The sequence below is a fragment of the Podarcis melisellensis genome, assembly GCF_964234715.1.
Source record: "Podarcis melisellensis genome assembly, chromosome: 16".
NCBI classification, from domain to species: Eukaryota; Metazoa; Chordata; class Lepidosauria; order Squamata; family Lacertidae; genus Podarcis; species Podarcis melisellensis.
This window is the reverse complement of record NC_138533.1, coordinates 13,377,332-13,391,327: the sequence shown is the minus strand read 5'-3', so window position 1 is coordinate 13,391,327 and position 13,996 is coordinate 13,377,332. Positions and strand designations below refer to the sequence as shown.

Here is a 13,996-nt window from a genome sequence, read left to right as displayed (position 1 = left end):
CCAAAGCAGGCAGAGCAACGAATGCAATTTTTAAAATCTTTGTACTGTAGGTTAGTTTCCGCACAAACAAACACACCTCTCTATTGCCTATCCAGGCCAACATTTCAGACATTTCCAAAAGCCCTCAAGGAAGGTGTGAAGCAGGGCTGGCGAGGGGAGCAGCCTGAGCAGAGTGTGCATGCAGCTGGAGAAGGATATGTGGAGTCCCAAGGGCCAGATAAGAGATGCCTGGAGGGCAGGAGTCAACCCTTGCAGTCTACCCAGCCCCAGTTTGCAAGACCCAGAAAACATTTGTGCAGGTTTGAGTTGAAGCCTACCTTTGTGCCGGATCAGGTAGTGACCCAGAACAATGAGGAGGATAAGGAGCAGGAAGACAATGACAGCCACTATTCCCCCAATGATGGCGTGGTACGTGCTCCCACTGTGGGTCATGGGGCTGGCATCTATCCAGAGGGAAAGGAGAAAAGCGAAAGGAGAAAAAGTTGGCTGAGAAAAAGTTAGCTGAGAAGCGGCTGAGAAAATCCACATATCTCACTGAGTGGCTTTTCCTTCCAAACACCCAAACCAGAGCAGTCGAGGCAGAAGCGGGAGAGGGATGAGGCCAGGAGAAAGGGAGAAAGCAGAATATACAGAGGGGAAGATGAAATACTCCCCATGCTGGCCACAGTGAAATTCCCTGTCCTCCATACCTTCATTACATAGTTTCTGTCTGATGCTGAAGACACACCTCTTTACTCTAACACAGGGCTCAGCAACCTTTTTCAGCCGTGTGGAAGGGCTGGACAATATTTTTTTGGGGGGAAATGAACGAATTCCTATGCCCCACTAATAACCCAGAGATGCATTTTAAATAAAATGACACATTCTACTCATGTAAAAACATGCTGATTCCCAGACCGTCCGAGGTACTTTCTCCCAAGTACATGAAAACAGGAGGCTCTGCCATAATGCCTTGTTTGTGGTGGACTTGTACTTAAAGAACGTGAGGTCTGGAGGGTGGCAACATGAGAAGGGGCCTTTTCTGTAGTGGCTCCCCATTTGTGGAATTCTCTCCCCTGGGAGGCTCACCGGGCACCTCCATTATATATTTTTAGGCGCCAGGTGAAAATATTCCTCTTCAACCAGGCCTTTGGCTGATTAATATCCCACAGCCTTTTAAATGTGTCTATGGGAGCAGGGGAGTATTGTTTTGTTGTTTTTGCTTTAATTCTTTATCTTGTATTTTATTCTGTGAAGTGCCCTGAGATTTTGTGACGAAGGGTCGTATGCAAATTTGATTTTATATATATATATACACAAATATATAACCAACAATAGTTTGTGATATTTCTATAGCAAGCAGCATATAAATTCCCTAAAATAATTGTGATTAAAACAATGACTTGTGATATTTCTGTAGTAGCCAGTAGTATATAAATTGCCTAAATAAAGTAGTAGTAGTAACAATGATAAGTAAGTAAATAACTATAACTATTTCTGCAGCAACCAAGCATCCTGCAGGAGAGAGCAATAAAGTGACCCAAGGGTTAGCAAAGCCATTCTTATTCCTGAATCTGGAAAACCAGCCATTCAAGATATGGATGCAAGATAGGCCAGGCCATGGACCTAAATATAAGACAGCTAAATCCTCGGCTGAGATGCCTCAGCAGGTGGCTCCCTGGCTCCTGCCAATCAAGTGCCCATCCAGAACCCATGGGGGGATTATTTGGGAATGAAGATGCTCACTCAACACAGCAGCCTGAGTGAAGGGGTTAAGTGGTTGCTATGGCGACATAATCGGTGGACCTTTAAAGGTGGAGGACTAGCTGTGGGGTGAGCAGACGAGGTGCCGGCAAGGCAGAGAAAGTATATTTGGCTCCAGCATATGGGGGCCAGCACAGTTTGGTGCTTCCATGTATTCAAAGCACTTTGCATGTGCTATCCCAGAATCATAGAATCGCAGAGAGTTTGAAGGGACCTCGAATGTCATCTAGCCCAACTTCCTGCAACGTGGAAATCATGCCATCTTCCTTACAACAAGGTGGGTCGGCATTATGATCCCCGCCCATAACGCAGATGGGGAGTCTGAGTCCGAATGGCTGCAGCTTGCCTTAAGCTACCACGGCAGGATTTGATCCAGGGACTTCCTGATTCTTAGCGCAGCCATTTAGCCACCATGCTACACCAGGGCTGGGGCTGCTAAGAAGTCTGCAATCAGTTCAGAGTCTGATAGTGCAGGAATCGTTTAGGGAGAAAAATCACACACACACACACACACACACACACAAACACTCTTCAGAGAGCACTTGATTGATGCGTCCTCGGGAGCACAACCGCCTTTGGCCTCCTTCCTGATGCCACACTCTCAAGCGGTTATTGTCGCATGCAGCGAAATTGGTCGAGGCACTAAACACACATGCCAGATGCGCAAATCCCTTTGCTCCAAAAAAGAAAAAGTCTTGTCTCATATTCCCCCCATCTATACTGCATTTCAACAGACTTTTTATGTATCCCGCCTTCCTCCGAGGAATCAGGCTTTCCTGCCTTTTAAGCAAACTGACAAACAGAGTCAACTGTTGCGGTTTTGTTATTTTATTAGGTACTTTTGCATTGTTCCAGATTAATTTTTAATGGCCGTTGCATTGTTTGCGATGAATTTTTAATGAAGCTTATTTCGAGATTATATAATGTCAAATCATATGTGTATGTGTGTACACACACACACGAGATGCGACACACCCATGCTTTATTTTTATCTTATGGTATGCTCTATTCATATGGTGTGCACAAAATAAGACAGCAAGGAAATTGAGATTAACATTTTCGTTTGATTCCCTTCAAATTCAACATGTTGGCAATTACTGTGGTATTTTCTTTTCAAAATATGTAGAAGTAGTTGTTAGACCTCAAGAATATTCGTGCTCCATGCTTGCATTAATGTTGCATAATACTTCTCCCCACCCCCAGTATCCCCCTCTCTCTAATTTTGCCTTCTGTAAATGTTTCATTTTCTTATAGTTTTAAAAGTTCAGTAAAAAATATATGGACCCCCTGACACATAGGCAGTGTTATAAACTCAGATATATAAGCTAGGCTCACTTGGTAGAGCATGAGGCTCTTAATCTCAAGGTCGTGGGTTCAAGCCCCATGTTGGGCGAAAGGTTCCTGCATTGAAGGGGTTGGAATAGATGACCCTCATGGTCCCAACCCTACAATTCTATGATTTAACGCTGTTTCCCATTCTAGGCTGAGAAGAAAAGAGTATTATTACAAAAATATAAGAGCTTCCTGAGACCATGAGACCTGTTCCCACCCTGGCCAGCAATCCTAGGAAACACAAAGAATGTAGTCCTCCGACCAGCAGAGGGTGCTGTGAAACAATGCTCACCATGAACATTCAGGTTGTATATTGCCGTGGAGATGCCCATAATGCTTGAGGCATAGCAGATGTAGGTCCCACTGTCGCTTTTGTTCAAACTGTCGAAGACGAGGATGTTGTCTTGGGCCTCGGCTAGGGGCGCCTGAGCTCCCTGCTTCTCCCACTTGTATTCCTGAGGGCTGTGAGGGAGGGAAGAGAGTTGGTGAGATCAGAGGGATTGCACATCACCCTTCAATTATCTGGAGGCCCCGGTCTATTGGGGGATACAAAGCTGTTCTAGGCACACGGTGAAACAGCAAGGCTTCGTCTTCTTGCCTTGGTCTGGCTGGGACCAACTGGTGCCCAGCAGTGGAGGCGGGTCCATTCGGGCAGAGGGGACACTGCCCCACCAACCACAGTTTGCTCTCCACCTGTCTGCTTTCCTGCTTCCAACCAATCAGGAGATGGCGCAGCCTGCCAGGTTCCTCCCCCTCAGTTTCCAGGTTGCTCTTGAAAAACTCAGCAGGGAGGAAGAGGATGGAGACAAAACAGTCTAGTTGGTGCTGCCTGCCATTGGCTCTGGCTCTACCAACCCCAATTGGCTCCAGAAAAGGACCTTTTTTGGAAATAGCTCCCCCAGTGTGGGATACCCCTTTGAAACAGCCTCACTAGGTAGCCTCATTTTCTTCTTCTCAGTGCCACCTTAGGCGTCTTGAGATAATTTAAACATTGTTGGTGTTTTCAGCTCTCCCTGGTGGCTTCCGCTCAGTTATCTAGTTTTGTGCTGGAGTCGTTCTTCATGATTTTATTTTAGAGCTTCTCGTTTGCTTTTTAGTAATTTTTTGAATCATTAAAAAGATCAAAAGGACATTGTTAATGGGGTGGTATACACAGGATAAGACAATTTAGAGAGCAAGTGTGGTGTAAAAGCTGGAGTGGCCCTGTGAGACCAGGGTTCGAATCCCCTACTCAGCCATGGAGCTCACTGGGTGAGCCTGGGCCAGTTACTGCCTCCTGGCCTAACCTACCTCACAAGGTTGTTGTGGGGATTAAAAGAGGAGAGAGAGAGAACCATTGACGCCACTTTGAGCTGCTCAGACAAAAAGGTGGGATATAAAATTCCATAAATAAATAAATTTAACTGATTGTTTAATGACCAGTAAGCAGAGCACATTTGACCCTGATGTAAACCACCTAGGAGGTGGGCCGGAATAACGTGATCAAGTGAAGAGCAGTGGCTAGTATTCATTGGGACTGGTATGACCAAGAGGTCAACAGTAGGCGGAGCCAGAGCCAAGGAGAGGCGGAGCCAACTCACCTTGGTTTTGCCCCTATAATCCTTTTCCCTTGCTGAGTCATATCCTCCAACATTTCTCTGATGAAAATAGGGATGTCCTATTCAACAATAATTATAATTATACCCCACCCCCCTGACTGGGTTGCCTCAGCCACTCTGGGTGGCTTCCAACATATAGGAAAACATAATAAGACATTAAACAAACCTCCCTATACAGGGTTGCCTTCAAATGTCTTCTGAAGGTTGTATAGTTATCTCCTTGGCTCGGGGGTTGCATAGGGACATCCTAAGGAGAAGTGGGACATTCCGGGATCAAATCAGAAGCTTCTGTAAATCCGGGACTGTCCCTGGAAAATAGGGACACTTGGAGGGTCTGCAGAGTTCTATAAAAGCAGACTAAGGAGGAGGAAGATGGCTGGCAAAGCCAACCCCTGGACTGGATGTGAGTAAACAGGCAGGCAGGTGGGGCTGGCTCAGAGCAGACTGAGGTTGGTGGGGCATTGGCACACAGGCCCTGATGGACCAACCTTCACTGCACACGAGGTTCTTTGCCGTTTACGCATCAGAGGAGAGAAGGAGACTAACATTGGGTTGCCTCGTCCATCGCAGCGCAGCCTCAGATTTTGTCCTTCTCGTGGGCTGTCGGGATACGATTTGATTTCAGCTGTTGGCTTGTCTGGGGAGAGAGACAGAGGAAGAAAGAAGGGAAACCGCTGTCATTGTCACAACCAGATCCACCTTTGACCTTTGATTCGGTGGTGGAGCATCTGCTTTGCATGCAGAAGGTCCCAGGTTCAATCCCCAGGTAGGGCTCTTGTCTGAAATCCTGGAGAACTGCTACCAGTCATTGTAGATCAGGAATGGGGAACCTGTGGCCCTCCAGATGTTATGGGATCCCCCCAGCAACCATCATAGAATCACAGAGTTGTAGAGCTGGAAGGGACCACGAGGGCCATCAAGGCCGACCCCCTGCAATGCAGGAATCTTTTGCATCTCATGCTTTAGCGGCTGAGCTATCCCAGGTCCTTCATGGCCAGGGATGCTGGGAGTTGCAGTTCAACATCTGGAGGGCCACAGGTCCCCCCTCTGTGTTGTAGACAATACCGAGCTATATGGACCAGCCGTCTATCTTATTCTATGGCAGCTTCCCTTGTTCCTAGGGGATGGCTGCCATTACCACTTCCAAATGCTTAGCTCAGCCTTTACCAATCAGTTGCCCTCTAATTTTTACCATATTGGTCTGAATATAGGCTGCATTTCCTCCCCCAAATCTGGCTTGTATTAAACCTGAGTGCAACCAACTGCTTGTGCTTTGCTAGATAGAGAAGACATACAGTGGTACCTCGGGTTAAGTACTTAATTCGTTCCAGAGGTCTGTACTTAACCTGAAACTGTTCTTAACCTGAAGCACCACTTTAGCTAATGGGGCCTCCTGCTGCTGCCATGCCACCGGAGCACAATTTCTGTTCTCATCCTGAAGCAAAGTTCTTAACCTGAAGCACTTTTTCTGGGTTAGCAGAGTCTGTAACCTGAAGCGTATGTAACCCGAGGTACCACTGTATAGTGCGGACCATAGTATCATAGAATCATAGTTGGAAGAGACCACAAGGGCCATCGAGTCCAACCCCCTGCCAAGCAGGAAACACCATCAGAGCACTCCTGACATATGGTTGTCAAGCCTCTGCTTAAAGACCTCCAAAGAAGGAGACTCCACCACACTCCTTGGCAGCAAATTCCCCTGTCGAACAGCTCTTACTGTCAGGAAGTTCTTCCTAATGTTTAGGTGAAATCTTCTTTCTTGTAGTTTGGATCCATTGCTCCATGTCCGCTTCTCTGGAGCAGCAGAAAACAACCTTTCTCCCTCCTCTATGTAACATCCTTTTATATATTTGAACATGGCTATCATATCACCCCTTAACCTCCTCTTCTCCAGGCTAAACATGCCCAGCTCCCTTAGCCGTTCCTCATAAGGCATCGTTTCCAGGCCTTTGACCATTTTGGTTGCCCTCCTCTGGGGGCGGCTTATATCCAGACCAAAATGGTATTTATTTATCTGTTTAGGTGAGCAATATTGTGAAAACGGGGAGTTTTCACAATAAAACCTAGATTAAAAACACACATATAAAGTAGTGTAGTGCACAACCCAGTCTCTGAGTGATAAGATACTTTGTGGGTTCCTCAGCTTACCTAGGGTTCAGTTCCTTGGAATGATAGTCAACAGAGATGGTGTTGCTTTTTTGCTACAAGGTTCTATTAACACATATATACAACCTGAGCATAGAATGGAGGGACTCACAGCATTAACACTCCAACAGAGCTTTCTTCCCCATTAGCGTTCCAGGGAAGCCCCAAGTCCCAGCTCTTGGGTCTAGTACAGAGCATGAGGGTATCTCTGTGTCTCCAGCTTCCAGCATCAGCCCAGCTCTCAAACACAACTTTCTCCAGGCACAACCCTGGCTGGAACGCTTCCTTGCATTCTTTTTTGTCTAGAACAGTGTTTCCCAGCCTTGGGTCTCCAGCTGTTTTTGGACTACAACTCCCATCATCCTTAGCTAGTAAGACCAGTGGTCAGGGATGATGGGAACTGTAGTCCAAAAACAGCTGGAGACCGAAGGTTGGGAAACATTGGTCTAGAAGAAAGACAGAGAGGTGTGTTTGTGTAGAAACTAGCCTAGTGTGCAAAGGTGAAACTTACATTCATTGCTCCGCCTAGTTTTCCCTCTGGCCCCGCCCACCACTGGCATGTGACACCTTGAAGGTTGCCTAGAGGGGAATGTAGCCCTCCCTGCCCCTGCACGAACAGGAGCTGCAAAAGTCAATTAAGTCTCTCTCTCTCTCTCTCTCTCTCTCTCTCTCTCTCTCTCTCTCTGGTACAAGGAAGGCTGATAACCTTTCTGGTTGGCCTGCAAAAGGGACCCCTTTCACAGAAGTGCATTTGTCCCTCATTATCCTCTTCAACCCTCTCTAGCAGTACCGTTTTTCCAGAAAAAGAGGTCCTGGAACTCACCATGAACACCGCCCTCCTTCTCTTAGAGTAGCAATGGCGTGCAAGAATCGAGTTCCGTCAAGTTCCATCTGAAAAAAGGCCTTGCTCTCTAGGTCCAGCAAGGCTGGTAGCCCAGATCTCGGGTGAGGAAAAAGGCCTTTTCCAGCTCTGCTACTTGACATCTTTGCAAGTTGGGGGTGAGGAACCCAAAACACCTTCAGATGTTGTCGGGCTCCCAATTCGCATCAGTCCCAGCTGGCATGACCAATGCTCAAGAGAAACAAATGAGCATTGTGGAGTCTAAAAACATCTGGAGGGTGAAATATTTCCCATCTCTGGCAGTGCTTTTTTTCTGGGGGTACTCAAGGATATGGGCACTTTTTTCCACCAGCGTGGCGCTTAACTGTAACTACTTCCTGGTGAGTAACCACACCTTTTTTTTCTAAAAGAAAAAGCACTGAATTCTCTGGTATAGAAGGCAGAAGAGGACTCCAGTTCCCATCTGCCTCACCAGCATGGCCAGTGGTCCAGCAATGTATAAAGGGCCCCAGGTTTCCTATAGTTGCGGCAGGAGAAGCCAGGGCTGGGGGACCTTTGGGCTCTCCAGATATTGCTGGACTCCAGCTCCCATCAGTCCCAGCAAGGTGAGGATTGATGGTGAAGAATGATGGAAGCTGGAGTCCGACAACTTCTGAAGGACACCAGGTTCCCCATCCCAGCTTGTTGTTCTTTAGTTATCTATTAATACCTTTACACCCCAACTTTTCTCCAAGCGGTGCACACATTCCTCCCCCTCTCCATCAACAACCCTGTGAAGTAGGTTAGGCTGAAAGGCAGTGACTGGCCCCCCAAGATCACCCAGAGAGCTTCACCAGCAAGTGGGGATTCGAACCCTGGTCCCCCAGGTCTTAGCTCAGCACTCTAACCACTCTAATATTATCCCAACACTCTAACCGCTGCCCAACACTGTTGAGGTACCAGGGATTGAACCCGGGACATGCTGCTCGCAAAGCAGATCCTCTCCCGCTGAGCTATGTCCCCCACTCCTGGGTCCTAGCATCAACCAGGTTGGGCCACCTTCATTTCCTTTGACCCCCACCCGCCCACTCCATTGCACACAGCTCACGTACAAAAGACTGCTAGCTTCTGGGAGGTGGACTTGTCGGAGTTCTGCAGGGACTCATGGTCAACTGTGCAGGTGACCTCCACGCCATTGTCTTCTTTCCCGACGGTGAATTCTACGCGGCTGGTGACCGTGAATGTCTTCCCGTTAGCATCTTCTTCCACTTCTGAAGGTTCAGCTGTTTGGGGGAAGATGGAGTAAGAAGGGCTGAGTGGCCACAGGGAACTGTGGCAAAGAGAACAGTTTGGATTCTTGAACAAATGAAAGAATCGTTCCTTGGTTCATCCAGGCTAAGTCGCCTGGAAGCAGTTTTCGACTCACCACAGGTGATTAACCACCCACCTTTTAAGTGATTGATTCAGGGGTCAGGGGACCCCGAATTGTCAGAGGGGCAGAGCTGTCCCATGGCCTCATACCTGAGAGCAGCTTGTCCCCCTTATGCCACCGGAGCTCAGCAGCCGGCTTGCTGCCGGAAGAGAAGCACGTCAGCTGGGCCACGTCTCCTTCTTTAAGAGGATCGGAGTAGCCAGAGATCTGGGGTTTTTGCGGGATTCCTGCGAGAAGGGAAAGAAACCTGGGACACTGAGGACTAGCGACTTGGTTGGATAATCCTCAGCTACGTAGCAACCCTCCAAGACACTGGAGATGGAAGGCAGTAACACACAGGCTTAGTGTCTAGTTAAAAAAAAAACACCATAAGCAACCATCGGCCGAAATTCTCTGCAGGAGTGGAGCGGGACCACTCTATCCTTTCGCATTTCTATGGTGCAACCCCTCTGTAGTTCCCAGAGTCAGACTGTGCTTTTGGCTTCTACCTCCCAGCAGCCCTCTCAGCCAAGGACCCTTGAGGTTGCACATCAGGTCTAGCCACCCTCCTCTCTCTGCTCTCTTTTCACTGTCCCTTAGTAGCTCCATGATGATGATTATTTTTTTGGGGTGTCCCTAGACTTAGCACCCACTCCAGGAGGCTTCCTAACCTGGAAGATACACGACATGCAAACTCAGAATTCCCTTATGCTGCCACTGAAATTCCTGGATGCTCTGGGAGAAGTGGAAGCAGGAGTGCGGCTAGGGCAGGAGGCCCTCTCCTAGGCTTGGGGATTCTGGCCCCTGCCTGCCTTCACTACCCTCTGGCACTGATTGGCCTTGCCACCCCCTCCCTGCTCCCCTGGCCTCACCCAGCACAGTGACGATGGCCTTGGCGGTCCTCACAGGCATGGTGAAAATGGAACAGGTGTACTCGCCCTCGTCTGCCAGGGTCGCATTGTCGATACTGATGGTCAGCTCGTTGGGCGTGGACCTCTCCAGCTGGATGCGGAGATCTCTCAGCGCTAGGGGAGAAGAGAAAAAGGAGCGTTGCAAAATGGGTGAGTGAGGTTGCTTTAAGAAAAGTACATGGTAATGGTTTCTAATACTGAAATTGAGGATGCCCTGTTGGAGAAACTCATCTTTCTTTTTTCTGCTTTTTGTGGGACATGAAACACAAGAGCAGTCAAGTACAACATTCCTAGAGTGAACATGTTTACACATGGAGAGGAATGTTTGTTCATCCAGCAGGTAAACTTCCTGTTTCCTTCTGGGCTGGAACAGACTTCCTCTGCATGTGACTAGAGGTGGGCGTGGCCTCACCTGTGCAGGTAACGACAAAAGCACAGGGCAGGGCAGCCACCTTTCTCTTTTTTTGACTACGTGGATCGAAGAAGCAACATCTGCTTAGCCAAAGATGCTCTCTTGGCCAGCCAAGAGAGGACAGGGACTGTCTCCTTATGAGATAGTTTCCAGGTGTATGTTACTTTTCTAAGCTAAGTCTGCCTTCTGGGATCTGATTGTGAACAGAATGTGAGTAAATTCTTTTTATACTTTTATAGAAGACTGTGTTGTGTCTTATCTTTTATAAGGGAATAAGGGGGAAATACCAGGACAGTTATTTTAAAGGCTTTAGCGAGCCTGAGCAAACGCATCTGCTGTAAGTTTAAAAGGGGAATGTTACTCTGCTAAATTGTGAAACTTGTTAACACAAGTTGGAAAGACTATAATCAAATAATATATACTCTCCCACATCCCTGAACATTCCCACACTTTTAAAGTCTGATATATTATTATTATTAGCTATTTAATGCCCCAAATAGGCTTCTATGAAATTCAGAAAAAAAGCTATAAAGGTGATTTCTCAGTAACTTCCTCTCTTGGAAATGTTGTAGTCATAATTGCCTATGGTAGTCTCTAAGTTACTCACCACAGAATTTCATAGCTACCACAATAACATGAGATAACTGAGAATGGTTTTCATCAGAGGCAATGGGCTACAATAATTTCAGTAGGTCTACTCTAACAGTTGAAGGAGGGAAGGAAGTGCCTCTTTGGAATATGCAGAATTTTTTTTTTTAAAGGAACCACAGAAAGAGGGGGAAGGGAGTCAAGTTTTGAAATGTTAAAATGACTGCAAAATTATTGAAATGTATAAAACTGAAAATCATAAATATCTTTGCTACAGCTTTTTGGAGACAGTGTGTTCTGATGGTGTGTGCAGTGATAAAGTGAAATGGTAAGAGATGAAAGAGTTCTAACCATTACACAATACTGCTGTTCAATGACAATAATAATAATAATAATAATAATAATAATAATAATAATAATAATAATAATAATGTGATAGGGAACCTGTGGCCATCAAATATGGTTGGACTCCAACTTCCATCAACCAGTGATCACAGGGATGATGGGAGTTGTAGTCCAACGGCATGTGAAGGTTCACTGGTTCCCAATCAGGGAGGTACAGAATCCTCACTCTTTGCCCTTTTTAAAAAACAAGTAAAAAGGTTTCTTTTTTCCAGACAGCCTGTTGATCTCCACATTTTACTCCCTTCTGTTTTGATGGTCCTGACCAGTGGTTTTAAAATTCCATTTTAACATTGTGAGTTATCAACAGTGTTTTAAAATTACTACTAAAACACTATTAACAGCGTGTTCATGCATGTGCGCTTTCCTGCCCTGCAATTTACAGAATTAAAATCAATATACTTCCCCCTCAGATATGTAGGACTGGGCTTTTAATCAATAAATCATATTTCAGATGACAGCATCTCTAAAATTCACCAGATTAGCTCCATTGTCCTCAGCTCTGGGGCATCCGCAGCAAATCCGACTACTTGATCTGCTGCAAATTTATCTTACTTAGACATTAAATATATAATTTTAGCTTGCTCATCACGAGAATCAGATATATGGACCTATTCCTCCTAGCACTCACATTATCATCTTTCAGGTGTTAAGCAAATGCATTTTCATTTTCTCGGTGTTTAAAAAATTGCTTTAAAAAAAAAACTTTTATTGTGAATGCCGTAGTCTCATGGGGAACAAGTTGGGCCTTTTGTGTTTATTTAACATTCTGAATACTGTATTTTTGCTTTATCTGAATTGGTTAGCACAAAATGACTGCTGAAGTTGCAGGGTATAAATTATGGAAAACAATGAGCAGCAAACAAGCAAACAAATTGCGTTGCGCTTGTGACACATTGACAGCTCGGAAAGGAAGTGAAAAAGGCTGATATGTTAAATCTCCTCTTGCTCTTCTTGACTGCTTGTGCTGCTCTTTCGGCTGAGAAATACCCAAAATTTTAACGGATAAATTTATATTCAGTAGTGGCAGGGAGAACCAACTCCCTTCCAGCTGAAAAACAAACAAATGTGTCTGTGTTGGTCATTTGGAGGCAATTCTGAATCGCCGCAGGTGAGCAGGAGACTGAAAATACACATGCCTGTTTTATGGATTCTCCCCAGACTTTGAGGGCTCTAGAGGAACACTGTTCTCTGTGCAGCATCATTTACCTGGGTTCACCGAGGTTCCAAGGACATAAGCTAAAATCTTCCCAAGGACAGTCCTTATTTTCTGCCTCCTGTTTCTGGTAATTCACCAGCTCTGTTTTCGCCTTCAGGGGATGCCTTGCTAAGAGGTTATGAATACAATTTCTGCCTTGCCTGACTACCGAGGCCTCATGCTTGCAAATCTCAGCCTTAAGTGGAAATGACATTTCCAAGCTTGCCTGCTGCTGTGGGAGGGGGAAAGGTTTGCAAGGAAGGCATTAGGACCTTGCCAGGTTCCTTATGGCAGCAGCAGAGTCCAAACTCAGAACTGGGCTGATGATGCGGAGAGTAAGGTAAAGGTATCCTTGACCATCAGGTATAGTCGTGGCCGACTCTGGGGTTGCGGTGCTCATCTCGCTTTATTGGCCGAGGGAGCCGGCGTACAGCTTCTGGATCATGTGGCCAGCATGAGTAAGCCGCTTCTGGCGAACCAGAACAGTGCACGGAAACGCCGTTTACCTTCCTGCCGGAGTGGTACCTATTTATCTACTTGCACTTTGACGTGCTTTCGAACTGCTAGGTTGGCAGGAGCAGGGACCGAGCAACGGGAGCTCACCCCGTGGCAGGGATTCGAACCGCCAACCTTCTGATTGGCAAGTCCTAGGCTCTGTGGTTTAACCCACAGCGCCACCAGCATCCCTTCTGATGCCCACCCACCCATATATATATATATATATATATATATATATATATATATATATATATATATATATACACATTTTATTTGCATAGTCTAATTTCAAACCGAGCCAGTGGGGCATTTGCTCATTACTAATTGTGGTTTCTCAAATTTATTTATTTGAAAGATTTATTACTCGCCCTCCGCCACAAGCTCCCAGGGTAGGTTCCAGCACGTAGGAAATACAATTTCAAGGCAGATAAAATAAGTGTAATTGTAAAACCCATAAAACTGCTCCAAAATGGAACAGAGTGACATGAATTCAGCAAAGCAGGTGGGCACAAAACCCAAAATGTGCATGTTAAAAATTGTACATCTCTGTGGGGAAGTGCAAGAAAAGCCTTGTTCTAGGATCAGGCCAATGGTCCTACTAGGGCATCACCCTGTTCTCCTAGTAGTCAACCAGATGCTCATGGTGAGAACATAAGAACCCGAACACAATAACACTCCACCCAGCCATGGGTATTCAAAATGGCCACCCACGTTGGTGGGCATCACTGCTTATTGTGGGAATGAATTTCCAGAACCCCGTTTCCTGCGCTTCTGAGGGTGATGGAACAGCCAAGTGGGACCTAAATTGTTATCCATTAGGTAGCCTGTTTTAATACTGTGCAACACTTTGGAGAGGGAAGGATAGGGACTTTTAGTGGGAAGGGGACTGAGAAAGAGCACAAATCAAGAACAATGAATAAATTCAGCACCCATCGCCA

The 13,996-nt window shown here is 46.2% G+C and overlaps 1 protein-coding gene across 4 annotated transcripts in view; it reads right to left on the bottom strand.

Annotated features, from left to right (window-relative positions):
• Positions 1–13,996, bottom strand: part of CADM3 (cell adhesion molecule 3) — a 99,869-nt gene that overhangs the window by 16,903 nt on the left and 68,970 nt on the right. For 2 of the 4 annotated variants that reach the window (XM_081891748.1, XM_081891749.1), the window contains exons 3-8: positions 9,922–10,074; positions 9,160–9,297; positions 8,751–8,921; positions 5,220–5,310; positions 3,368–3,537; positions 318–443 (exon numbers count right to left, since the gene is read on the bottom strand). In XM_081891748.1, the coding sequence (XP_081747874.1) occupies positions 318–443; positions 3,368–3,537; positions 5,220–5,310; positions 8,751–8,921; positions 9,160–9,297; positions 9,922–10,074 (849 nt within the window). The remainder of the gene's footprint in view (positions 1–317; positions 444–3,367; positions 3,538–5,219; positions 5,311–8,750; positions 8,922–9,159; positions 9,298–9,921; positions 10,075–13,996) is intronic. The other 2 variants (XM_081891750.1, XM_081891751.1) reach the window with 1 other exon arrangement.